The 25786-nt window shown below is 35.0% G+C and overlaps 4 protein-coding genes across 9 annotated transcripts in view; 2 read left to right on the top strand and 2 right to left on the bottom strand.

The window, feature by feature from the left end:
- The window catches only part of LOC145965838 (UPF0598 protein CG30010), a 42328-nt gene extending 41258 nt beyond the window's left edge, over positions 1 to 1070 (bottom strand). Inside the window, exon 1 of the mRNA XM_083089570.1 lies at positions 983 to 1070. The gene's annotated coding sequence lies outside the window, so the exon portion shown is untranslated. The remainder of the gene's footprint in view (positions 1 to 982) is intronic.
- Positions 1071 to 7105: 6035 nt separating this feature from the next.
- LOC145965515 (protein big brother) lies at positions 7106 to 25750 on the bottom strand. Of its 2 annotated transcripts, XM_083089154.1 has the most exons (4): positions 25611 to 25750; positions 23922 to 23994; positions 16031 to 16222; positions 7106 to 9585 (listed from the first exon to the last, which is right to left on the bottom strand). In XM_083089154.1, the coding sequence occupies exons 2-4, from the start codon at positions 23964 to 23966 to the stop codon at positions 9172 to 9174; spliced, it is 651 nt and encodes a 216-aa protein (XP_082945280.1). In that variant the 5' UTR covers positions 23967 to 23994; positions 25611 to 25750; the 3' UTR covers positions 7106 to 9171. The 2 variants fall into 2 exon arrangements, with proteins under 2 accessions (XP_082945280.1, XP_082945279.1); XM_083089153.1 differs by lacking the exons at positions 23922 to 23994; positions 25611 to 25750 and adding an exon at positions 18151 to 18618.
- On the top strand, positions 21274 to 22832 carry LOC145965517 (uncharacterized protein CFAP97D2-like). 2 transcript variants are annotated; one of them, XM_083089158.1, is made up of 3 exons: positions 21274 to 21387; positions 21848 to 21984; positions 22380 to 22832. In XM_083089158.1, the coding sequence occupies exons 2-3, from the start codon at positions 21907 to 21909 to the stop codon at positions 22605 to 22607; spliced, it is 306 nt and encodes a 101-aa protein (XP_082945284.1). In that variant the 5' UTR covers positions 21274 to 21387; positions 21848 to 21906; the 3' UTR covers positions 22608 to 22832. The 2 variants fall into 2 exon arrangements, with proteins under 2 accessions (XP_082945284.1, XP_082945283.1); XM_083089157.1 differs by lacking the exon at positions 21274 to 21387 and having other exon boundaries at positions 21669 to 21984.
- Positions 23049 to 25161, top strand: LOC145965514 (leucine-rich repeat-containing protein 23). 4 transcript variants are annotated; one of them, XM_083089151.1, is made up of 5 exons: positions 23049 to 23220; positions 23486 to 23808; positions 23914 to 24085; positions 24169 to 24273; positions 24367 to 25161. In XM_083089151.1, exons 1-5 carry the CDS (start codon positions 23118 to 23120, stop codon positions 24624 to 24626), a joined length of 963 nt encoding a protein of 320 aa, XP_082945277.1. In that variant the 5' UTR covers positions 23049 to 23117; the 3' UTR covers positions 24627 to 25161. The 4 variants fall into 4 exon arrangements, with proteins under 4 accessions (XP_082945277.1, XP_082945276.1, XP_082945275.1 ...); XM_083089150.1 differs by having other exon boundaries at positions 24169 to 24297; positions 24367 to 25158; XM_083089149.1 differs by having other exon boundaries at positions 24169 to 25145.
- Positions 25751 to 25786: the final 36 nt, after the last annotated feature.

Raw genomic sequence — 25786 nt, 5'->3', positions numbered from 1 at the left:
AGGAAGAATCGGCCGGTTTCCACGCGAAGCGTAACCGATCTCGATTTTCGGGAACAAACGTTTTATTCCGCGAACCGAATCACGAACTCTCTCGAATTCGCCTCGTTTTAAATATAGTTTTTCGTCCATAATTTTATTTAATTTTTTTATAATAGTTCCACATAAAAATTCATCATTGATTACTTTTAATTAAGTTTACCTTTGCCAAGAGACTATAAGATTAGTTTATTGATTATTTTGCTTGAAAGATTAATTCTTAAAAAAATTAACTAAAAATCTTGCTATAAATATCTCGAGTTCATTAATTATCGAAAGATTTATAATGTACATTTCTCTATCTTTTTTGTACACATTTATACATAAGACAATCTTTTTTAAATCTGTATCTAAACAGTAATAATCGTAACAAACGTTGGTACATTCACGTTTCGTTCCCATTGCCTGTAATGTTCCCGTTGTAATAGGGTTAGTTTTTACAAGCAAAATAAAAAAAAGGATATGCATCGTGTCGTTCTACCTGTAACTCGTCCCTGGGAAACGGCAAAGTATTTTCTATGACGAAATAAAAATATTCACATTAAGTGCGTAATATACATTATACGATTTCTGCAGGAATTGAACCACGATTGATTATCTGTCTTATTTGAATCCCGAATAATAATTCTAATAATTATTAATCATAATAGTGTAATAATTATAATCCATAAATAAGCGATTAAAAAACGAATAAAAGCGTAAAATATCTCGTACCACGCAATTGATTCTTTCAGTGATATCTCACTGTTTACAATGCTACATTTATAATAAAAATTACTGCTTATCAATAACATAATATATTAATTCCATTTAAGAGAGTACAAATTGTATATTTCGATGATATTTTCGCATTTACTCGTGCATATCCAACAAAAAAAAACATCATTTAATTCAAGAAACACGAGTCTTCATTGCATTCCATTAATTAATTAAAATGAGAACTTACCGTTTGATAAACACATGTGAGATGATTAAATGATTCGTACAAAGTATTTGTTCGGAACACGTCCGATTCCGTCGCCGGCGGACGCGTGTGTGACGTAGACTCACTCAATGAGACAATGTTTACTTTTTTGCGCGTGCTTGTGACGTCATAGAAGAGACCTTGACATTCTTTACAATCCGCCGGCCGAACCAAAACATTGTCCTATAGATGTACGTACACAATATATGACATATAAATACGTAGATATTATTAATGTATATTAAATATAATTTAAATATAATTTAGTCAATTATAATATTGGCAAATATAATTATAATTAGGCAAATATAATTTGGTCAATTTTCGTTCTCTTTATCTCTTAGAGATAATTTAATCTCATGGCATTTTTATTTCCCCTTTCACTTCCCTTTTATTCACCTGCTCTTCGCTTTAATGCTTTTTTCAACGACGTGACGTGTTACGTACAATTTCCGCGATTCGCGTGTATGCAAATTTGCGTTTATCCCGCCCCCGTTAAATGCAAAACAAAATACCGTGAGGGATATATGGCCGTGAAAAATCATAAATCACGATAAAGGGATGTGCACGTGCACCCTCTCGTGCATGCGTGAGAGAAACCGTCTAGGAAAACTATTAACACTCTGTAACGGCGAAAAGATAAGGGATTAAAGGGACGAGATACGCGATGTGGTCGAAATGTGTTTTGTGCATGTGTTACCGAGAAAAAAAAGCTTCAATTTCATAATCTAGAAAATATTAATATTAGATTGAAAATTAATATTAGATAGAAAATTAAATTTATATAAACGGCAAAATAATGAATAAATTAATTCAGAAATTAATCAAATCAACGATAATAAATCAATAATAAAAATATCATGTTGAAAGTAATCAAGTAATTTAATTTTATTTTACAGAGATTTAACAGGAAAATAATACGATATTTTTTTTGTGTATGTATTATTATGTTTTTTTAACTCTCGCAAATTAAGAATTCAAAATAATAGAAATTAAGTAGTAAATATTGGTTAATTTTTTAAATTCGTTCATATTCATAATATTAATATAAATATTATATAAATATTATATATATATATATGTGTAAAATAATGCATACAATTAAAATATAAGAAAAATAATTAACAATTCATCTAAATACTTTATTAACTCGCGTATAATTTATCGTGATCGTAATAATGCATTTCAATTAACGCGATTACCCCTATGTCGATTTCTAACGGAGAACACGATGGTCCTGGAAGCACCTGCGAGCCTGACAGAATAATTCATGGAAATATAAGGTCGACAATTAGGTAATAAATAGTCGGAACACCCAGTCGGTCTCCCTCTCTTTTCTCTGCGCCTACTCCTCCTTCGCGTTTCGCTACGTCGTGCACGTCGTTGAAATCGACAAGGGAGTGAATTAATAAAACGACCCCCGGCTGCGTATGTGTGTGCAATGCTTGTAAATGTGTATACGTCAGGCAGCGACCCGCCGCACAGATGTGCCCCTCTGCAAAGGGCGCGTTTCTTTTATTTTATTGCCGGGGGTTAATGGAATAGTTTGCATGCCCTAAACAATCGACGCGCACGAATATTACATTCCTCCTTCGATCCTCGACATTCAGGACCACCGTTAGTTGTAGGAAAAGGATACACGAGATATCTCGATCAAATGCTCGTGATTTTTCAGGTCTCCGAGATAATTAATCACGTTCCATGCGTTCCCGAGTAAATCACAATCTTAATATAATTTATATTATAAATATAAATTATATTAAATATAATTATAAAGTTTAATATAATTTATATTAAATATGTAAACTAGAGAGAGAAAATATATATATAATTTAATAATCTAACTTATATAAATATTTTATTAACAATTAGCAAAAATTAACGCAATTGAGCTCATTAAATGTGATACTAGTGTTGGTGCAATTACGCGCGACAATTTTTTTTCTGCGACCCGAATCCACGTTAGGGTATAGGAACGATACAATGCATCGGGTGGAAAAAAGGTCTCGTCACCTACTGGTGCACCGCGTGAGATCGCAAATTCGAAAAATTTCGACTGCCATTAATCGTTCCTTCGTAGCGACGCGGCTTTGTTCCTGCGATGACACGCGTAAATCTGTCGCTAAACGACTTTTTTCACCCGCGAGCGAGTGTTCGCTCATGCGAGTTCCATCTCGCTTTAAATCGAAATTATTATCGAGCATCAATGTTCAAGTAAAAAATTTCAAAAAATATATATAATAGAGTATAATAATTATTATAAATTATTATAAATAAACTGATAAAAAAATCTGAAAGAATGCGTGAAGATTTTCTCTAATGAGGGAAATTTAAATTTACGTAAATTTGCTCGCGAATTCTCGGTTTTGCTGTTATATTTGAGTCCTCGAGAGAGCGTGCATTCTTTTGAAAAGGTCCTTATTAAAACGATACATCGAATCGAGACCTCCGCGCGTCAAATCGCAACCAGCAGCGCGGTGAAGACGTCGCATTGAACGAAGGCGGTCGTCTGTGAAACGCGTTTAGCTTGTTGGTACACAGAGCTCGACGGGCGAGCCCCACTGGCCCCACATTGTATGCGTGCGAACGCACCCACGTGCGTATGAAACGTGCGTCGACGATTTATCCAGAGTTTTCGTATGTCATTTTTGAGGATCATTTTTCCTCTTCGATATTAAAAGATCTGCAAAAGTTATCATTCGTTATAACGAGTAAAAAAGAAGATACAAGGAAATATAGAATAGTATATATAACTGCAATGAATAGTTTCATTTTTTTAATTGATTTTTTATGACACTTTATAGCATGATGCATCTGACTTTGATTACTTCCAATCGCGAATACGATTAAAATTAAACATACATATTCTTTCCAGTTTGTATTTTCATTTTTGTATTGCTTTTTACTCAGGTGTGAATAAAAAAGAATTATTCGCGTAATCTGTCACCTGCATTGTATCATTAGAAGATTATGGGTCCTCAAGTATCCATAGAGGCTGCGATCTCTCTTTTCTTCTCTTTCTCTCTCTCTTTTTCTCTCTATTCTATTTCTCTTGCGGGCAAAGAGATCAAATTCCACTCGAAGTCCCCCAATCGAGCTCTTCTCGAAGGCGATCCTTCAGGATCCGACAATGAGATCGAGTGGAGAGAAAACAGAGTCGACAGCAGATGTGGGCCTCCATTCTCGACTTATTCTGTCAAAACATGGACGACGTTTATAGGTATATATGTATATATATACCTATGGAAAACGTTGCGAGAGCACGAAGAATGGAGAGAAGAGCAGAAGTGTCTCCTTTGCCCTTTAGAAGCGTAATTTATCGAGCGACGCGTGTTTGCCGTCGTCGTGAAAAATACGAAAAATTAGATTCCTTCGTGTCGGCAACAACGAAATAGCAATCAATCATTGTTGCGTCACATAGTGCTTGATAAAAAACTTGTAATTTATTTTTTACACTTATAATTTTTTTATAATTTATTTTTATACTCAATATTCTCAAAAGATGTAATTTATTTCCAATTCTTAATAATTTTAATTCTGCAAAATTATGTATTTAATTGTATCAATTTATGTATTTAATTGTATCGTATTTTTTATAACACATATTTCCATTACGAAAAAGAATATTTTTAATTAATATGTAAGATTTTAAGATAATATATAAGATTTTTTTACATAAAATGTGTTTAGAGAGAATAGATGTTTCAAAATTACGAACATAATTCTTTAGACTCCCATATCGCGACACGTTCGATTATAGTTCGATGGACAGGCCAATCGGTGTCGCCATAATTTATCGTCAAGAGCGCGACTTTGTGCCCCCCATTATGCAAAATCACAACAACAACATCGCGATCGCCTCGTCCACTCGAGAGAATCGGTCGGTTCTCTCTCGTCAGGCCCCGAAGAGGTGCCCGAGAAGGGCGAGAGAGTCATCAATTACGATTGGAAATAAATCGAAGGCAGATGCGACGATCGCCCGTAGGGCCCGTCGCGGCGGGTGACCGAATTCTCACCCCTCGCAGCCCCCCGCGGACAATACGACTGTTTTCGACAAATACAAAACGATACACGAGCCTCCGGATACGATCGTCACACTCTGACGCGCGAATTTCCGATTCGTTCCCGTTTTATTTCGACGTCTTTAAGATGGCACGACACGAATAATTCAAAATATAAAAATAATTTTATATATATGCATTTCAATTTTAGTTATTTCTCTAATAAATATTATATATTATCTATAAATGTGTTCACATTATATTTTCTAAAAAATATTGTGTCAATATTATTTAAAAATTAATTTCAAATTAAAAAGGAGAAAAAAATTTACGCTGTAAAATTAAATTATCTTTCAATTAATAAGGAAATTTCTCGCCTCTTATTTCCGAGTAATGAAAATTTTTAATTAATTGCAAGAATTATCGGTCAAGTCTTATCTATCAAGCGTGGTTCCTGTACCATTACTTTAACAAGTTAATAAAAAATAATCGGTTCCTCGGTGTTGGTAAACTGTAACGAGGTACGCGATAGCTTTTATCTGCAGACCACAGGAAGCCGGTAGCGAGTTTGATGATAAAAATCCTTCGCGAAGCCCTGTGAGACGTGAGAATATTGTCGGTTTAATGCGTTCAGAGCTTCGCCTGCGAGATTTATTCAATGGTGTTAAAAATAATAAATATGAAAGATATTATTATCAGGTTTTACATATAATTAGTGTAAATATTTATAAATATAACAATAAAATATAATGAAAAATATATCAATATATAATCGAAGATATTAATACGATATTATAAACATCTCGAATCGATAATTTTATTTCTTCCCTCGATGTATATATAATTGCAGTCAATCTAAATTGTTTCTTCTTAAATTAAATCGCTTAATTACAGCGTTCACGCTAATAAATTTGATTAATATCCTCCGTTTTTATTCCCAATTAAAGTCAGCGTTTTTCGTATCAAATATAATCGCGAAAGGTTATATCCTTTGCAGGGTCACTCGATACTGTCAATGAGAACGTTGTTGAAGGTTCCTCTTCGTAGGGCTTCTTATAAGAATTCCTTCGCTGCCTCGTCGTCATCGTGTTACACTTGCACCAAGTTCCGCGCAACTACGAGAATCGTCTCGTCTCGTATCTCCCAGTCGGACCGGTTATTCGCCCTTCGAACTTCGCGGAGACGATCCTGCGCGTCGTTTGAAACAATAAAGCCAATTCGACGGGGAGATTCGCAGATCCGATTTGACGGGATCAGGATAACGCTCCTGGATTCTGCTTTGTCGCCCACGGCGTTGTTTCTGCGAGGACGATTGAAGGGACTCTTCCCCTCGCTGCGCAAATACACGACGGGATTAAGGTGCATTTACGGCTTTAATAGCAACGTGCGTTTCAATCGTGTTTCGATCTAATCGTTTTTTCAAATAATATTAAAATTTCAAAAATACCAACTTTTGAATTTAATTTAAAATTAATAAACAGCAACGATATACTGTCGAAAATAATTTAAAATCTCAAATTCATACTCTAAAATGTCAAAATATTACAATGTTCACGTTTTGATGACAACGATTTCGTCTTTTGATGAAGCCCTTTTGACAGAATTCATACGTCGAGCATATCTCCCTTTGTGAAGGAAAAGGACGTGAGAGAAAATGATTAATAGAATCCGGAAACGTTTGATCTATTGCGAACATGCCTTCCTTCGTGTTGCATTCCTAGCGATTCTCCTTGTGTATCCCGCAGGTCTCCAAAAACAGTACAAAAGCGTGTTAGTTTCACATCAAAATAGTTTCTCGCCAACAATGCAACGGACAGGCGGAGAAAGTGTTTTATTACTCTTTCAAAGATCACTAACTGGTAGATCAGTTCTCGGAGAAAACTATTGTCATTTTTGTGCAAGGACAATTCTCAATGTGAATCTTACTGTAAAAATTTCTCGAAAATCATATATCATTTCTCATTTTTGCACAGAAATATTCATTTAATATTTTTAATACGACGTAGAAATATTTAATATTTCTGCATAAATATTTATTTAATGTTTCTGCATATATAGAAATATAAAACGAAAGATATGGGAATAGATTAAAAATGATATTAACTCTTGCTTAAAAATTTTAATATTATTCGTATGCAGTTCCTATTATAATACACATCACAAATTCCTAGAATGGAACAATTAAAATGATGACGATTACTTCGTATAATTTGATACGATGAAATCTAATAGATGAATTAATATCCGCAGCGAGTTAGACATGTGTGAAAAAAGTACATATCATTCAATATCTTAATATATTCTCTTTATACAGTTACACGTATCTAAGCGAAGGGGAAGAGGGCGAAACAAGCGGAAAGAATCCGACGCAAAAAATGATATCTTTAATCTATAAACTCTTTACAAATATGTACAATAATAACAAAAAATTTCTCCGATTTTTTCCTTACGACGATCACGTATTCAACTTAAAGATAAAACGTAAGCAGACGCAACGATCCGCATCCTGACTCATCGCTAGCCGGGAATCATCGTGATTCATACATTTCGTCAACGGCAAGCCATCGCTCGATGACGCAATCGTCATCACAGTCGTTGTCTCTTCTTTGCGATCAGACGTGAGTATTTTCGCGAGTATCGCTCTTACGCGAGCGAAAGGAGATGCGACGATCTCCGTGTCTTGTCACGATGGAAGATGAAAAAAGATAGAATTACGATTATCATTGTAAAATATCGTAAAAAGTAGAGATTCTTAGCAGTCATGGATTTATCTGTTCAAGTATGTCAGTAAGTGCCCTTTGAAGCTATTCCATGATAATCTCAATAATGATTAACAAAATATTAAATTTAGTAAAAATAGATTGGAAATTAAGTAAAAATAGATTGGATATTTAAAAAAAAATGTTGCATGCTTTTAAAACTATATTTTATGAGAGAATCTCAATATTACAAATATAATTATTATATGGAAAACTTAAAAAAAAACTAAGAAAGTCCAAGAAAATAAAAAAATTTAATATATTTAAAGATAAATTATTGATCGTTTTATATTTCTTTTATAAAAAGTGTTTGAATATAACTTAAAAAAAACATTAGTATATTATGTAAAGTGCTTTCTTTAAAGAGATACCGAACAGCCGCATTTCCTGATACACGCAAAGCTGCCTGTTCTGCGACATTTATAGTTGATGGTTCTCTTCACGAACGATATTGCTGTTCTATGACAGAACGTAAGCATTAAATTGGCTTACGAGATCCCCATAATGCTATAATCGTTTCAAAATGATCGGCGCCCGTTCCAATACATGACGAATCGTGTCGGATCGCAGGATATACTTATATAAAATATGCTTATACGAGCGCTGTGACCTTCGAGCGGTCAGTTGGTACATCGGAGATGAGCGCTATTTATATCGCCATTGCAAAATGATGCATGCAAAATCCTTGAAAATAAATTACTTCCATTTTTGAAATTTATCGCGCGAGAAACATACTGAAGAAATGAGAGAATTTAAACAAGCCTACGATGAATGATCAATCATACTAAAAGAATTGTTTAAAAGAATTATTTCATTTATATATAAACTATAATATATTAAATATAATATAATATATTTATATATTTATAGAAAATTTTGAATTCGCACAAATATGATTGACATTCATTTAATCAGTACTGTTGTACGAGAACATCATCGACGGCCTTTAAGTACATTAGTGCATCTAACTGAACTCTCTCGTTATGAGAGAAATGGGAACCTTTAATGCGTGAAGTTCGCATTCCTCCAAACAGGGTATCCAGGATAATTGATTTGTTACGCGTAAGAAAACGAAAGCAAGGTCGCATTCCACGATGAATATACGGCAAAAACGCATTTTCCGCGCGCAATTTTTGCAATTCGTTGTCGATAACATATATTATACTCGTTGCATCGCGATGTCAAAGCATGCGTGACAGATCGGACGGAATGCGAGCTCACGACGTTCGATCGTTCGCGTCGCAGAACAGGTGAACGAATACATTTATACACTGCCATTCTCCTTCAAGAATGCGAAAGAACAGGGAAGATACGATTATCCTGTTTTCGCGTTTAACATTATCGATCCAAAACCAAGAATGAGCTCTCTCGTCCTTCATCGTCATCGGGGGCAGTCGGATCTTCGCGAGCCTCAGTAGGCCCGCAGTCGCACCTCCATCTCGGGATCCTGGCGATGCGGCAGGTGGGGCTCGATGCCGGTGGCGGTAGCGCCGGTCGCGCCCGCGCCACCCACGTGTCGGCTGTGGTGGCCATGATGATGATGGTGATGACTCGCCGCGTGATGCGTATCGTGGTGATAGTGATGGTTGAGATGCGGCGGTTGCGCGGCCGAAGCCGCGCCGCTTCGATAGGCACGCTGCTTCTCCTCGAAGTCGCGCAGCCGCTGGTTGTAGCGCTCGAGCTGATCCCGTAGCAGCGCGTCTTCCTCGGCGGCGCGCTCCTCGTCGTACTCGAGGCACCCGACGCCGTCGAGTCGGTCCAGGTCGATCCAACCGCGCCATCTCACGCATACGCCATTCATGATGAGATGCGAGCGCAGGTGTACCTGAAACACCGCATTCAGCGGGAATCTCATGTCAGTGCTGATGCGTTCACGTTGATCTCGATCTCCATGAATGATTGGAATGCTTCTTGGACGGTCAGGATGGAGAATACTTCTGGCTTGACGAGGTTTCGACGAAGGAAAGATTCTGGATGTGTCTTGAGATGAGAAAGGTTTCATGTTGTGCATCATTCGTTGGACTTGATGTTGGATGTAGGATTCATTATGACGGAGGAACGGATGTAAGATTCAAATATTTTGCAATATTAAAATGAATGGCAGTTTAGGATAATCCTTTCGAATTTCTATTTTTATTGCAAATAGAAAGATCTCTTGTATCTAAATAAACTCGTAAATAAATAAGACAGAAAAATGTTTTTCGTAATAATGTATAAAAACTATAGTAGTATGAGTCTTGATAGTCTTGTAGTATGAGATTTAAAAATTTCCTTCTTTTTCATATTATATTATTACTATTAATATTAAATTAATATTATATTAATATACTATTAATATTAATTTTCATTAATATTACTACTAATAAAATTCATGTTGCATTTTAAAGCCAAAAGAGTTCAAAATTTTAAAGAGAATTGTATTTTCTAATTTCACTTAAATTAAGGTAATCTTATAATTTCTCAAATTCGATTAGCATTTATTATTGCAATAGCGCTCTATTTTTAATCGTTAATATAAATTAATCATAACAATCAATTGAAATATTTTGATTGCTAATCGTATTCGAACGATATTAATGACTCAACTCACACATTTATTCCTCAAAAACTATGCGCTAGAAAATGACGAAGCTCGTCGATTCCCTCTTCGAGGCCGATACCGGCTTGTTTGCAATAATCTTTTATGATGTTTCTTTTTTAAAATCCATCGGCGTGGGTTGTAGGAGGGCTCCATTACGGGCCACTACCCGCAAGTTTCAATCATGTGCCCTGTTCTCTTGTTCCCCCAATCCCCCTTTTCTCGTGTTCAACAACGGCGAGCGCTTCTTATTTCCGGAGAGCGATTACGCAGATTGGAAGGTACGAAACTTCGCGGTTTCTCCGTCTCGAGATGAAAGGAGAGACGAGAGGGTTGAGAGAGGCGAGGCTGCGTCTTATTCGTGTAAGAAATCAATTACAAACAGAATTCTTTATAGTATTCGTGTACAATCCTCGCTATAAAATCCAGTCGTGAGCGTTATTATCTCGAGTGTTTCGACTCGTTTGCGAATTAGAAAATTGTGTTCTAATCAGTCGAACGTGAAGTATTTTAAAGCTGCATCTATTGCAGGAATGTTTCATTTAACATATGGTCATGTTAATTTCCTTTTTTCTTAAAACATATGAAGAATTTTGGAATAATTAAATTATTCACATAAGTATATAATAATTAAATTATTCATATAATAATTAAATTATTTACTTCCTATAAAAAGAGAAAAAGAAGCAAAACTTTAATTATATATGTAAAAGAATTTTAGAAAGATTATCTCCGTCCTCTCTTCCTAAAATTTTCTCCACGTGATGTAAAATTATATTATTACTTTGATTATTTATGACTACTAATTAAGATTGCCACGCGGGATTTTCCGAAGAAAATCTAAATGAATGGCTCTCGAAAAACGATTACTGGGTTCTGCGCCGACAGCGCAACACAGTGCTATTTTATTTTCTGGCAAACGACCCGACTTCCGGTGGTCCCGCCGGAGCCCAGATATTATTACAAGATCAAGAACGCTCGGGGAAAACCAGTCGAAGCTGTATTTGTGATCCTGACGTAATGAACGGCGACACACAATTAATAAAATGACTTAAAATGTTGCGCGATTATTTTGTATGTAACATTTTCATTTCTCATAGCTATAGAAAAATATATATACAAAATCAATATAATTTAATCTTTAAAATCAATAAAAAATGTACACATAATTTAAACATCAGTGTGATAAACGATACGTTATACGAGATGTATAATTTATAAAATTCTTATAGTAGATATTTTTTCAAATTTGTTTTTGTCTAAAAGTTACGTAGATTGAATTTCCAAAAATTAAAACCTTTTTATTTTGTCACTGCATTATTGTGTTTGTTATTCTTAAAGTCATTAAGATGATAAATCTTGTTAGCATTCAAGGACACGGCTTCGTTTATAACGCAATTAGTTCGGTGTGAGATTCACGTGGACGAACAAACGGCCTCGCCGACAGAGAGGTAAATCGACGTTACATGTCGTTTCATTCTTACAGCTGCGTCGCCGACAATGCACCGCGGGGCGCATTTTTATGCACTAATAATCAAGCCACGGGAGGCGACACGCAGGGTACTCCGGGGCCTTAAACGTTTCGATAATCGAATCGCACGCGGCCTTTGATCTCAAAGGGCTCGAGAGCTTCTGGTCTTCACCTTCCGAAAAAAAAAAAAATCACGTCACTTTTTTTCGCGTACCGTTGCAACAAGATAATTTTCTTGCATTTCTCTGAAATTTCATTTAAAGGCACGTTATCCCGACGCATATGTGCGAGACGCAGTTTTCTCTCGAGGCGGAAAGTTTTGCTTTCGCGCAATCTGATGTATATTAATGCCAGTTTCCAGGTAAGCTGAGGCGGAAACATTAAATATTACGCGGAATGCATATCAAGATAAATACGAAATGCACAGAGCGGGAAAATACCTCGGGTTTTTTATTTATTTTATATTTTATTTTTTTAAGCAATTAAAATCTAATTTGTAATAAAAAATTTTAGACAAATATCCATGATATGTATGAGATATTAATTTCTTATAAATATTTCTTGTATATTTTATATATTGACAAGGAATATACTTATTTTCTTTGAGATTGAAACAATGCAACGTTCTTACTCGCGATGATATTCTCGTTTGCATCCGACATCGCGGAACGAATCATCGAGACATATATATTCCGAGCGAGAGACAAGTCGCAAAAACTAGACACGGCGAGGATCGACGAAGAGAGGAGGAGTAAACGACATACACGACATATCGTCATTAGTCATCGCCGGTCGCCTTCCTCGTTCTCACGAGGAAAGAACAGTAGGAAACATTTGTTTTTCTCCGCTCCTTCGGCTTCAGCTTCTGTTTACGGGCGTGACGACCATTATCGTTGCATAATAGTCGACGATATTTAAGCGCGCGCGCGTCGCAACCCTTTCTAATTTGCATTAGCGAGCCGGAAAAAAGCGAGCGAGGAAAAAAATGGAAACTAGCGCGACGCACCGGTGGAGGAAAGGGGTGAAAAATCGGCGGCAAGGGCGAACGAAGGACTCCCGAGTGTCCCGAGACAAACGATCGGCTATTTCTCGCCGGCCCTTTTGTTTCTCAGTGGGCGTCGCCGCCGGCGCCTTTTTGCGCCCGGTCCACTACACCCGGAGCCTCGTGAATGCTCGTCCCCAGAACATTCGTCAACGATATCCTGGCAGAAAGGACGAGCGAGGGGTCAGCAAGGCGGGTTGCGTTCCTTGTCTCTCGCCCGGGGTCCAGTTCTACGTTTCATTTTTACGAGCAGGATGCGTGCGAGTCGTCGCATCGACCCAGTTTCCAAACTATAAATTTTATGATTTTTTTAAGGGAGTACTTGGGCGAAGAAGGATTCGCTGCGATTTTTATTAATTTTAGGATGCGTAATCGTACGAAAGAAATATTAGTATCCTGTGGAAATATTATTTCCTGTAATTTTCCAAATTTCCTTCTCCTTTTTTTAGACAATATTTTTATAGATCGACTTTAAATTTTCTACGAAATCTTGAGTTGCCCGAAATTACTTTTTGCGAAACTATTCCACAATTAACTAGAGCGATCGAAGCTAATATTTTGGAATATTCTTTTTCAATCTTCGCATCAATAGCTTCGTTTTATCAGCGAATCAACTGCTTGATCGAAGGGTTAAAAGGCTCCGTCATTATCGTGCACTGCACGCGCGTTATATCTCGATCGCGGATCTCTCCCTTAATTATTGCGTCGCGCTACGGGGCACATTGGCACGCACAATGAACAAGGACACGTGTGGTCGCGCGCCGCTCTTTATTCCTTCGCTCATTGTCGATTAAAACAAAAAGGAGGCCGCGGGTTGTCCCGTAAACAACGCACCGCGTCCAGAACCTAATGAATCGTTTCCGTCTTTTTTTTTGTAAAAGAAGACGTGAAAGAGGCTCGAAGGAGATATGAAAGGAGCTGTGAATAGCAAGAAATGTCCTAATCGTGATATCAATCGATTTTAGGATTTTTTAAATACAACTGATGATGTGTAATATTTAAACAATAATGTCAGTTTTAATATTTCTTTTTAGTGGAAGTATAAAACAAATATTAAAATGTTGGATTCATCTTGTTAGATATTTTTAAACATATCTAAAAATCTAAATGTGAGGAAAAAAATTTTCGAGAAAAGGCTTCACTTATAATTTATAAAAAAAAAAAGTTTGCACGAGAGCGAAATAGGGTCTCGAAAATCCGGAAAGGACTGCGATTGGTAGGATACTAGGATTTGCGTTCGACCTTTGCGAGAGTCAGAGATTTACGAGCCATTATACATATACCGGGTGACTAGCGGAGCGGTTTCGAGGCATCTGGTGGCGGGTTGCGTTTGACGGATTTCGAGAGCGCTAATTGCCACTGTTATCCACTAATAGTAACATGGCTTTTACTTTCTTGATGTTTATGGCTTGACAGAATGACGCAAAAGGATATTCTATCTCGGAGGATGTTTGAACCGGAAACGTAAAATTCATTTTGCTTTTCTAAAAAAATATCGCGATATTTTTATAAAACTCTTTGCCACATAATATATAATTATATATAATTTATCTCTCTAAAACGAGACCTTACATGTTACGATACAGTCTGTATAAAAAGTATAATTTATAGTGTAAAATAACAAATATAGATTTATTCTGTTTTTTTTATATAAAGTAGAATGCGAAATGTGTAAAAATTAGGAGAGCAATTAAATAATACATATCGATGGAGAACGTTCGCGAAAAGATCAGCGCGCGCATTTTGCAAAATGGCGTCGCAACGACGCTACTATTGATCGCGATGGCACCGAGAGGCGTCGACCGTGATATCAGTGTATAAAGTCGACGATTTAAACAGAAAACACCATGACTTCAATTGCTCATAACTTAAAAAAATTACACTTTTGAAAAATTGTGGATTTATTTTTCCAAAGCAGAAATTTTCGACTTTCCTCTATAAACCGCAGAGAGAAAAATGTCATTCTACTATCAAGAAAAGTGATTATTCAGTTTTCTTTTCTTTTTTTAAGTAGTTTTCTTTAGTTTTTTTAGTAGTTTTAAGTAGTTTTCTTCAACAAAGAATATATTCTTGATAATAATCTTAAAATATACTCATCACAAGTGTTAGAAAATCTCAGTATCATATGCTCAAAAGAAGAATTTATTTTGTCTTCAAAAATATTGTAAAGTTGTATAAAAAAAAATCAAACTTACTTTACGACAACTCTATGTAATAAGCAAATCAAATTTTTGTTTTTTAATATTCTTGACTAAAATATACTGCACTTACTAGAATTCAGAATATATTCAATTAAATTTAATGCTTGTGGTGAACTTATGATATATTTGCGGATATACAAACTTATGATATACTTAAGTAATCATAACAAGTAATATTTACTTGAACATATAATATACATTTTTCTCTGTGCGATCGTTTACAATCGCTAATACGTTTCAATCTCCTATTTCCGTTTTTCGACATAACACGGAGGTAAATTGGGCCAGTGCTTTTCGTTTAAACGAGAACGGACCCCCGCGGAGAAGTGGGGCCTGAGATTGCCGAGGACCGGATGCGGGGGTGACACGTTGGCGCCATTGTTCGAGAAGTGCCAGTCGGTCGGCGGATACTAAATTACGGACGCGCGCGCGTAAGGTAAACGTTGTTAGGGACCAGATTCGTGCCTAACGGCCCCTAATTTACCCGCTGTACGACCCAATTATGACCGCACAATCGCTTTCATCGAAAACCGAAAAGCACCGCTGCTCCGAGAGATCTCCGACTCACGCGGTCAAAGTCTCACTTTGTCGAAAAGTGAAACTCTATTCTTTTGTACATCTTCTTTACGCAATATCTCTCACGCGATTCTACAATATTTATAAATCTGTGCGAAAAATAATTCAATTCTCACTGGTACCTCGTAAAGAATAAAGTCATTCTAGAGAAGATTTTTCTTCATATTTTATTCACGTGTTTCTAAGAAAAAGATTCTTTTTAATTTCTACGATATAAATTCTATTTCTTCTAAAATCGTTAAAAATTTCGTATGAATTGATTAATTTATTTTTATATAAATTTCTGTAATATTCAAGTTTGCGAATTCTAACGGCGAATGCGAATGATGAGAATCATTTGCGATAATGATACGGTCGAGACGAGAATTGTGATAATCTTACAAAAGAATGGTGTTGACTTACCTTGCCATGTTCCTTGTCGAAATCACAGTCGCAGGGATCAACGGCGTAGTTCCCGGATGCGTTTCCAAAAACAAGCTGAAGATTGGTACCCGTCGCCGCAAACGCGATCTCCGTATGGCCTTCTCGACAGCCATTTTGGAAACGTACTTGTCGTTCTTCTTGTGGTCGATCTCTATAACCCGTATATCTCACCTGCAAAAAAGAGAAAGCAAAAATATTCTTATTAGTAATAAAGATTTATCAAGAGCAAGGGGACAGTATTTATCAAGCAAGATATATGTCAAAGAAAATTAATTTAATTTGAATTTTAAAATTCTTTATTTACTTTTTCAATTCTTTATATTCTTCATTTACATTTAATTTATATATAATTTTATATTTAATTAAAGTTCTTCAAATATATTGCATCATTTTAAATATTGGAGCATACAAAATCAAAACAAGGATTTTTCAAAACGATCAAATTGCATTATTTTTAAATAATAATTTTCTCATAATTATTAAAAACATTTTTTAAAATTATTTTTGGTAATCATTTTATGGTAAAATTTCAATGTTCCATCTCGTAATCTCGATAATCCAATTAACTTACTATCTAGAAATAATATATCGATTCTCGAATATCATTTTACAAGTTTCTCCAAGATTCTAGACTGTCTGACTCAGAGAATAAAATTATCAAAAGAACTCGGAGAATATTAATTCCTCGCTCATTATCGTCGGCAATCATTACTCAACGTGATTCAAAGGCTAGAGAAATTCGAAGAAAAGACAACATTCCAACATGGCATGATATTCCAGGTCGACAGACAACAGAGAATCTTTTACCGTCGTTTTGAAATTTCTCACATTGTACGTCACGTAAATCGAAAGATATTTTTCACAATATTGAAAAGCAAAAATTTAATGCTCATCTTAACGAGGCAATAATTATTATTCCTAGAATAAACAATGTAATTGCAACTTAAGCATTAACACAAGAGCAATAAATATTATTTGAAATTTGAAAAAATAACAGATTATCTGTGTGATTGTTATTCTAGTTAATCTCTGAAATAATATATCCCATAAATCTGGAGGCTATCGCATAAGATTGTCGCGAGAGAGAGATTCTCTTAAAAAATATACATATATTACAAAATTATATGACAATATAAGAATAAGTGTAAAATTGCATAAATAATAGAAATGTAATATTCCTAATACAATGTATAATAAATAATGGAAGTATAATATTTGCATATTTATTAATATTTATTAATGTAGTTTGAATATTTATTAATGTAGTAATTTTCCACTTATATATTTCCACTTTATGTAATTTCACATATTTTTTATCATATTTTTTTGATCATCTTAACCTGGATATTGAAACAAAATCTAATAGTATCATGTGCTACACTTTTATATGAAATCGCTTTCCCTCTTGGTAAAGCGTGAAAGATCAAATTATTAATTATACACGGTAAATTTCATGCAGTATTTGCTTCTTAATTTAGTCCTTTCGCAATTATATGTATAATATATATATATATATATATATATATATATATATACATATAATTTTATATAATATATATATTATTTTTTCGTTTTTAAAAATTGAAAGTACATGGCTAACATAATACAATGTTTTTATGCAATGCAAAGTCACAAGAATATTCTTCGTGTTACACAACCCAGCAGATTATAAACGTACGCACGAGGAAAAATATCAATTCTTTACATAAGAAAATATGTGACATTTAATCTTTCCGTTTCTTTGTATAATTCTTCTTAGGAACATCGTGAGCTCAACGATTCCTGCATATTTACCTATGCATATGTTTTCATTTTCTCTTAGAAATATTTTGATCAGACAATTCTCATGTATTTAATCATGTATTTTGCCCATCGCTTTAACGCACTACACAAATATCCTCTTTTATTTAAAAATATTTCCACGATTCTGATGTTAAAAAGCGAATAAAGGAAAAAAACAATAATAGGATGTTGGTGAATTCTTGAAAATAAATTTTCGTCGATTTTAATATATTTTTTTCGCAATCAAATTCATTATTTTCAACGCTTTATCTTGCGTCTTTTTATTTTGGCAAATTTTTTTCCTTTCTCTGACTCACCTCGCTCTCGCGGCTCAATCTCCTAAAAAGCTCATCGCTCTCGAATTTGGTCTTCTGATCAGGTACGACACGCGGCATCTTGAAAACGAGCCGGGGCGGCCGCGGCTGTTCGTACAGACCCATCCCGTCGAAGGGTAGCACGCCGACACCGGCGTGCTCGCTCATCGCGTGCATCATCCTCGTTGTCGCGAGTTAACCGTGCCTCCTGGACGATATCTCTTTCTTCTTCGCTTCGCGGACGTGACGACCTCGGTTGGTCTCAACTATCACTGTGCTAGTCGCGCTGGTTCCTCGCGAGAAAATAATCGAAGGTGAAAATAGTCGCTCGAGTCGAGATACGAGGACCTTCTTGGACTTGCTCTCGCTCCACGATGCTACGATCCCAGATATCCGCGAGGAAAGACACTCCGACACTCACGACGACGATCCACACGTTCCACTGTCTCGATGGAGACTGAAGTGCCGGGAAACGGAAGCCCCCTCGTGTTGGGTCTCGCTCGTACCCGGGAATCCGACACGCCCCGAGACACGCCCCTCGATTCTCTCGTTCTCCCACCGTTGGAATCATGGGCATCTCTCGACCGTTTATCCATCTAGCCAGCCAGCCCGATTCTCGATTCAACCCTCCGGAGCTGAGCTATCGTACACCCGGAATGGGGCGAGCTCGCGCACCCCGAACGTGTCGACGCCGAGAGGGTGAAAGCTTGCCCAGCAATCTGGTCTCATGATTTTATAAATGGTGACGGGAGAGCGTTGGTCGCTCCTGGATTCGACGGGATGTTTATTTTCAAAGCGCCTTGAAGCGTGCCTTATTTTCTTTTAGACGCGGAATAAAATCGGATGATACATGAGATTATATATATATCGATAAAAACATATGATATTACACAATTTTTGAAAGTACTCCGTTTTATGAGAGTCGGAGAATTCTCACTTACAAGTTGTTCACACATTTTTTTATCATAAAATAATCTTTAATCTAGAGTTCTAGACACAATCTTGAACACATGTTCTTTAATTAATCTAACAATTAAATGTAAATTATCCGAGAATTAAGAGAGAATTCTGAAACCTTCATATTCACATTTTTGAAAGCATACTACTTTACAAAAGATTATTTCTATATAGAAACTGTCGGCATCTCTGGATATTTCTACGAAAAGAGAATCGAATCTAAACCTAATAGCCGAAGAATTTAGACATGAAATTTTTTTCTTTCATGAAAAACACTCATAAAATGTTTTCTCTTCTGCATTGTGTCGATGATGCACGCCTGCATAGAAGTACAAGGATTGACTGACCCCTAGAGATACGTGTCGAACGAAGGATGGGGCAAAGGGGGATGCCCAATTCGGCAACCGAATGTCTACTTAGGTAGTGTAATGCCGCGTGTGTAGCCCCTCGAGGTAAGAGATCTTCATCGTCTCTCGAGAGAGAGAAAGTGGCGGGGCTCATCCATTTGAGAGGCTCATTGTCAAAGATCCGCGCGCGATTAAGATCAACGACCCTCCGACGAGCGCACGATCCATCGGCCACGGAAATATCTATGTATTCTTTTTTCCTCTCCCTTTTTATTTCGCTCTCGGCCGCCGACGTTGACAATATTACTCCAGTTCTCCAATTTCACCGTTAACCCTGCTGTTCCGTTCATTTCCCGCGCACATTTGATACATTCGAGCATAAATGGAGGCATCTATAAATCTTCATTCTTTTTTCATAACTAAAAAATTTTAAATTAATAAGAAAGTGCAATGAAAGGCTCATGTGATATAAATAAAAAACACAAAGCAATAAAGGCAAAGAGCCCTAAACACAGGTAGAATTGTGTGAAAGAATTTTTTAACAAATTATAAATTGTATTAGAAATATACAGTTATTTACAATTCTTCGCATATTACAAATATACTCCTGGACAAAATTAACGCATAATTTTTTTTCACTTTTTCTTTAAAAGCTGATATTTAAATTTTAACGAAAAATTTTAGTATATTATTGTGACAGATTATTTATAATTAGTTAAAAAATTCTTTCACACACTTCCACCTGTGTCTAGGCTCTTTGCTTTTATTGCTTTGCGTTTTTAATAAATTTTAATTTTTAAAAATTTGATCACAAATACGTTCGTTTATTTTAAAAATAAAACGTAATGATAAGACGAACGGATAAGATTTAAATTATCGTTCACTATCTAAATTTCGTTCGCTATTAAATTTTATTAATTTATAATATTAATTATTCTATTTGTTTTATTCATTTATATGCAGACTATTATTTATATACATACTACTATTATTTATCTACAGACTTTCTACATTTTTTTACAACATAGTTCAAGTAGAAATGCGCAACATCACACGTAAACTGAAAAGCTGAATAATTTATAATCGAGGTCGATTTATAATCGACTTATAAAGAATAAATTACTATTTGGATATGTATTGGTTTTTTTGTAAACAATTCTTTTTCACTAGAGGGATGCATTTCCAACTTTTAAGCAATAAAAGTGTGAAATATTTCTTGAATAGAATACATGTGTTCAAGACTCAAAAAATACTGTGAACTTCCGCAGGTAGGAGAAACTTCCTCAGTAGTAACAGTAGTGATCTTTTTAGGTTTTTCTTCTCCTTTTATGACGCTATATTTTACATGCCACAATTCAAAAAAGGTAAACTTTAGTTTTATAGGTGCTTTGTGTTTTATTGCTGTTTCCCACAATACTGACCGCTATTCTCTCTTACACTTTCTCTTTTCCATTTCTTATAAAATCTTATTTTCTCTTTCGACCGAGATCACACTTAGAATTAAATTTTTTAATACCTGAAAAGATTTAATACGTTTCATAAAAAACTAATTTTTTTAATTTTTAGATTTTTCATTTTAAACTTTTTTAAATTTTTTCAATCTCTCGAAATCGTACGCATCGTTTTTCGCGTGTCACTCGCATGAATATCAAGCGTGGTGAAAGGAATTTCACGCGCGTGTCTCGAACGAGAAGAGCAAATCTCCGCCTCCCATCGTGCATTATTGGTCCAGCGGTTTCGCCAATCGCAACCTCCCGACACGAAGGGAGAAAATACACGCGTGATGCACACGAACGCATATGACACGCAGTTGTGTAAAATGCTGCTCGAGCAAGCAGAATAAAGAAAAAACATGACTCGACGTAGATTCGTTTTCCTATCGTCTCGACAGATTAGCTCTTCACTCTCATTTCTACATAAATATACATGTATCTATGTATGTGTATTAATAATATAAAAAAATCTTTAATCCTTAAATTTATAATCTCACTCAAAGAAATCTGTTCCGGGATTTTGTGACGTCAAATCTGTGGAATATTGCGATCTCGATTAAGAAACTCTAATTAAACATGTGTTGAAATTTTATAATCACAGATATAGATAATATGATATTGATAAAAATTAAATTTAAATTACGTAATCTCAATTTTATATATATTTGACATATATATATTATTTGCATCATCAAAATTTACTTACATAAGATACGATATTTATTACTTAAATAAAAAATGATATTTTAATTCTATAAGTCCAAAAAAACGATTATAATTACCCGGAAATTATTAATTGGATTAATAATATTCCTCGACTCTTAATAAAATCCGCGTGTTTCTCGCGCGTCGAAATGCGACGGAGATCGATATCGTAAAGCATCACGACGTTTCCGTTGCCAGAGAAACTTGGAAACTAGCGCTATACATTGTAAACATTCTCGCGCGATTAAATATGCAGGATGTCGAGCCGAGGAAGGACACTATGCGAGGATGAGCCTTCCTGGCGACGTAGAGCGTATGAGCGTCATCGTTCTAGAGTGAGTACTCGTGCGAATTATAAATTTAAATCTTTCTCTCCTTACTGGAATCTGCTCATATGTTATCGGTCAATATCTCTTTCGTTGCGCTCTCGGAAGCTTCGACAATTCGATGAAAGCTCAAATGTTGCCGCGGGAATAACTAAAAGCAATTGCAGAGTAATTAAATATTTGACGATAGCTAAACATCATTAATAATACATAATTTTATTCTGTATTCATTATATATCAGATAAAAAGATTTTAAAAATAATTATACCTAATTCACATATATAATATATATGTATGAATATTATTTAAATATTATTTTTTTTCTAAGCTAATCACACATTTATATCATCTTTTAAGACATCGTTAGATTTTACAGTAATATGTATATATTATCATTTTTGTAGGTAAAGTCAGCCAGACCGACTGTAGATGTGAAACCTCCGGAGGGCAGACCTCACGTTTCGTTCAACGCAAAAAGATTGCAATTGGAACACGAACGCCAGACTCGTATTCTCAGGGACAATTTTATTCTATTGAAAAAACTTCGCGAAATCATGCATCGGAAACGACAGATCGCGGAGGACACTCAACGGGTTCAGTGGCAGGAATCCAGATGCGTGAGGACTCGTTAGAAAGAAACGAGATATCGACGAGAAATATCTTTATGTTTTTTTTCGATTACAACATTTGTGCTTTATGTATGTGTTTGTATTTCACGTGTAATGGAAAAATGGTGTAATGTAAATGCAATTATTTATTCGACTTTAATCAATCCTTGATATATATTAGACTTTTTCTAAAGGAAATACATGTGTTTATCTATTGCAAAAAATTCTAATAAATTTTTTCGTAACATTTCTAAGATTGTATTTTTGCCTCTTTTAAAATTGCAAGATGGAACATGATCGACTTGCAAAAAGAATTGTATTAATAATTCGATTTCTTTTCCTATGATATATTTGTATTTTTAAACGTAAATTATATAATATTTATAATCATTTTTTAAATATAATATTCCCGTCTTATGTATCGAATAATTGTTTTGTTTAATCGATTTAATTTTATTATCTATCATAAACAAATTTACTAAATTAATCCAAGCCATAAATTAAAAATCAAATTGATACTTATTGCGCACAATCATGCATCGTGTTGAAAGTGAAATCGATACATACCGATCTATGTCATCGAATTGTCACAAAAGGTTAGATTTTTTAATTTTTTTGCTAAATAACGATAAAAAATGTAAGTAACTTCTGTATTAATATATTATTGCAAATTAACTTTACATAAGTTTATAACTATTGCTTAAAGTTTTACTTATAAAAAATATCAGAAGTGAGCTATAAATTTTGTAATAAGTTAAATAATTTAAGATAATTATTAATTAATCTTTTATCATACAGTTCATACGTAGTCTTTGATATTAGTTATGCAATAGTGTAAACACTAGTTTTACGTATAATATCGGATAAATAAATAAGATGAATTCGCATACATGCGTTCTTAGCTATCTCGCTCGAGCAACAAATGGAAGAGGAAAATGATGAACCACTCGTCCTGACACGCAATGAAGCCGAAAATTGTTTGCGTCTTTTGGAAGAATTCAACTCACAATCGAACATTTCTTATTGGGAAATGGACGTCTCGAACAAAAATTTGACGGATATAAGTGTGATATCGCAATTCTATTATATTCATAATGTAAATGTATCGGGGAACAGACTGACATCAGAGGCATTGCGAGTGCTCGAAAGGATGAATGTAGTCGAGTTGCTGGCGGATCGAAATCGTTTGATTACAGCGGAATTAAGGCCGATGAAATGTTTGCAGGTGATTTTACAGATGACCAAAAAATCGCCATTTTCGTAAACATTACCGAGTATCTTATGAAGCGACAGATTTACTTACTACAATAAGATGATTTCGAAAATGCAGAGACTCACTTTGAACCACAACAGGTTGACACAGGTTGTTAGTACGTCTGTCATTTCACATCCTTCACTCGAACATCTGGAACTAAAGAACAACCTTATTAGCACTGTCAATCTTCAACTTCCAAAGTTAATAAACTTGGAATTACGGGACAATGCACTAACTACTACAGCAGGTAAGATGAATACAAAAGAATTTCAAATTCTAAATGATTAGAAATTCAACGAATAGTTATATCAGAATATTTACTCCTTAAAGGAATCTATTGTGAAAATCTGCGGCAGCTTTTTCTCGCCAAGAATCAGATCAAAAAGATTGAAAATTTTCAATATCTCCCAAGCTTACAGAAGCTACACTTGCGAAGTAACCAGCTCGCGAATCTAGACGGTTTCTCTGCCACATGTCTCAATTTAAAGTACATAAATCTGCGCGATAACAAAATCTCGAACATTTCAGAGTTGGCGAAGCTAAGCTGTCTATCAAATCTGGAAACGCTTATTATTTTCGAAAATCCTTTTTTGCAAAAAATCAGAGAACAAGAGGGAAAAAAATACAGACATATTGTTCTGATGATGCTTCCCGACTTAAAAAAGATCGATAAGATTTTTGTGACCGATGAAGAGAAAAATCAAGCAAACGAATTGCTTGAAAAAATCCAGGAAAAAGGATATGACTTTACAGATTTCGATTTGGAAGGTTTCGATTTGGGAGATTAAAGATTGAGAATATTAGTGTAAATTGAGAATCGAAATCAAAGTGAAAAAATTAAAATTCTACTCCATAATATGAGACATAATTTCACAGCTTAATTTTAACAATTATATTTTTTTCGATTATTATTTATTTAAAATAGATTTTATATAATTTTATAGTTTCTTTTATTTGTAATTTAAATTACATCAAAATGATTTTCTACGAATTTATGTTTAACATGTGTTAATAAAGTAAAATATTTTTAAAAAATTTAACTTTCTTGGAAAAACTCTGTGTCTGAATAATTGAAGAGACACTTGATATTTGAGACATCTTGTATAAATCGTTACATAGCCAACTAAGGCCATCTCGCGAGAAAAATATCGACTAAATATTTAAGTAAATGCGAATGTTATGCATTTTTATCGCGAGATGGCCTTAGCAGTAAAAATGGGCGGCAAAAAAAATTAACGGATTCCTTTAAAATTCCTAAAATCCCGTAAAGATTGTTACATAATGAAAATATCATAGAAATAATTATTATACAATGATAAAATGATAAATTATCTCGAAATATTCATACTAATTATGTATTTAGCTAATAAATATTAATAACGAGTAAGACAAAGTTCACAAGCCAATTGCAAAGGATCGGTTAAGCAGCCATATTTATTAGAAAGAGATAAACGATTGAATCCCATTATTGCGCGTTAGCGATTTCGAGACACCTCTTATCTAAACGGAATTTATTCCAACGATACGAAAAAGTGTAAGATATTGTCACGAAAAAATCTCATAGTTGCTAATTTTCCGGTTTAATATACGTAACAACGGATAAATCCAAATATCTTTATCGCTTGTCTCTTTCTAAATATGGCTGCTTCTCGTCCAATGTGAGAATCGTGATTTAATCGCGAATACGTGACAAAATACGGCGGATAACGTTCAACGCTAATAATGACATCGATATTATTTATTATGGACAAGAATAAATGTAATAAGCGTACCTGTATCCAATATTCTTCCACTTCTTTGATCCGCGACACTCTCGCACTTTCACCGGTAAAAATCGCGACGAAAACTGAACGGCGGCAAATTCGAATTTTCCTATCACGTGACCGCGTCGCGCGCCGTCGCGGCGAGACGCGGAATTACCCGGTCACGTGACCCGCGTCGCGCGCCG

This window comes from Camponotus vicinus, unplaced genomic scaffold, assembly GCF_025532165.1.
Source record: "Camponotus vicinus isolate PSW18456_S1 unplaced genomic scaffold, iyCamVici1.0 SCAF_14, whole genome shotgun sequence".
NCBI lineage: Eukaryota > Metazoa > Arthropoda > Insecta > Hymenoptera > Formicidae > Camponotus > Camponotus vicinus.
This window is presented reverse-complemented; position numbering and strand designations above follow the sequence as displayed.

What these genes read in the sequence shown, in the direction of transcription:
- LOC145965515 (XM_083089153.1), bottom strand. Translation starts at nt 18,327, where the DNA reads ATGATGCACGCGATGAGCGAGCACGCCGGTGTCGGCGTGCTACCCTTC. An exon ending in GATTGAGCCGCGAGAGCGAG is followed by an intron (nt 16,223 to 18,150) that starts GTGAGTCAGAGA and finishes TCTTTTTTGCAG; the next exon opens with GTGAGATATACGGGTTATAG. An exon ending in TCGACAAGGAACATGGCAAG is followed by an intron (nt 9,586 to 16,030) that starts GTAAGTCAACAC and finishes GCGGTGTTTCAG; the next exon opens with GTACACCTGCGCTCGCATCT.
- LOC145965517 (XM_083089158.1), top strand. Translation starts at nt 21,907, where the DNA reads ATGTCGAGCCGAGGAAGGACACTATGCGAGGATGAGCCTTCCTGGCGA. An exon ending in ATGAGCGTCATCGTTCTAGA is followed by an intron (nt 21,985 to 22,379) that starts GTGAGTACTCGT and finishes TCATTTTTGTAG; the next exon opens with GTAAAGTCAGCCAGACCGAC.
- LOC145965514 (XM_083089149.1), top strand. Translation starts at nt 23,118, where the DNA reads ATGCATCGTGTTGAAAGTGAAATCGATACATACCGATCTATGTCATCG. An exon ending in GCTAAATAACGATAAAAAAT is followed by an intron (nt 23,221 to 23,485) that starts GTAAGTAACTTC and finishes ATGCGTTCTTAG; the next exon opens with CTATCTCGCTCGAGCAACAA. An exon ending in GGCCGATGAAATGTTTGCAG is followed by an intron (nt 23,809 to 23,913) that starts GTGATTTTACAG and finishes TCGAAAATGCAG; the next exon opens with AGACTCACTTTGAACCACAA.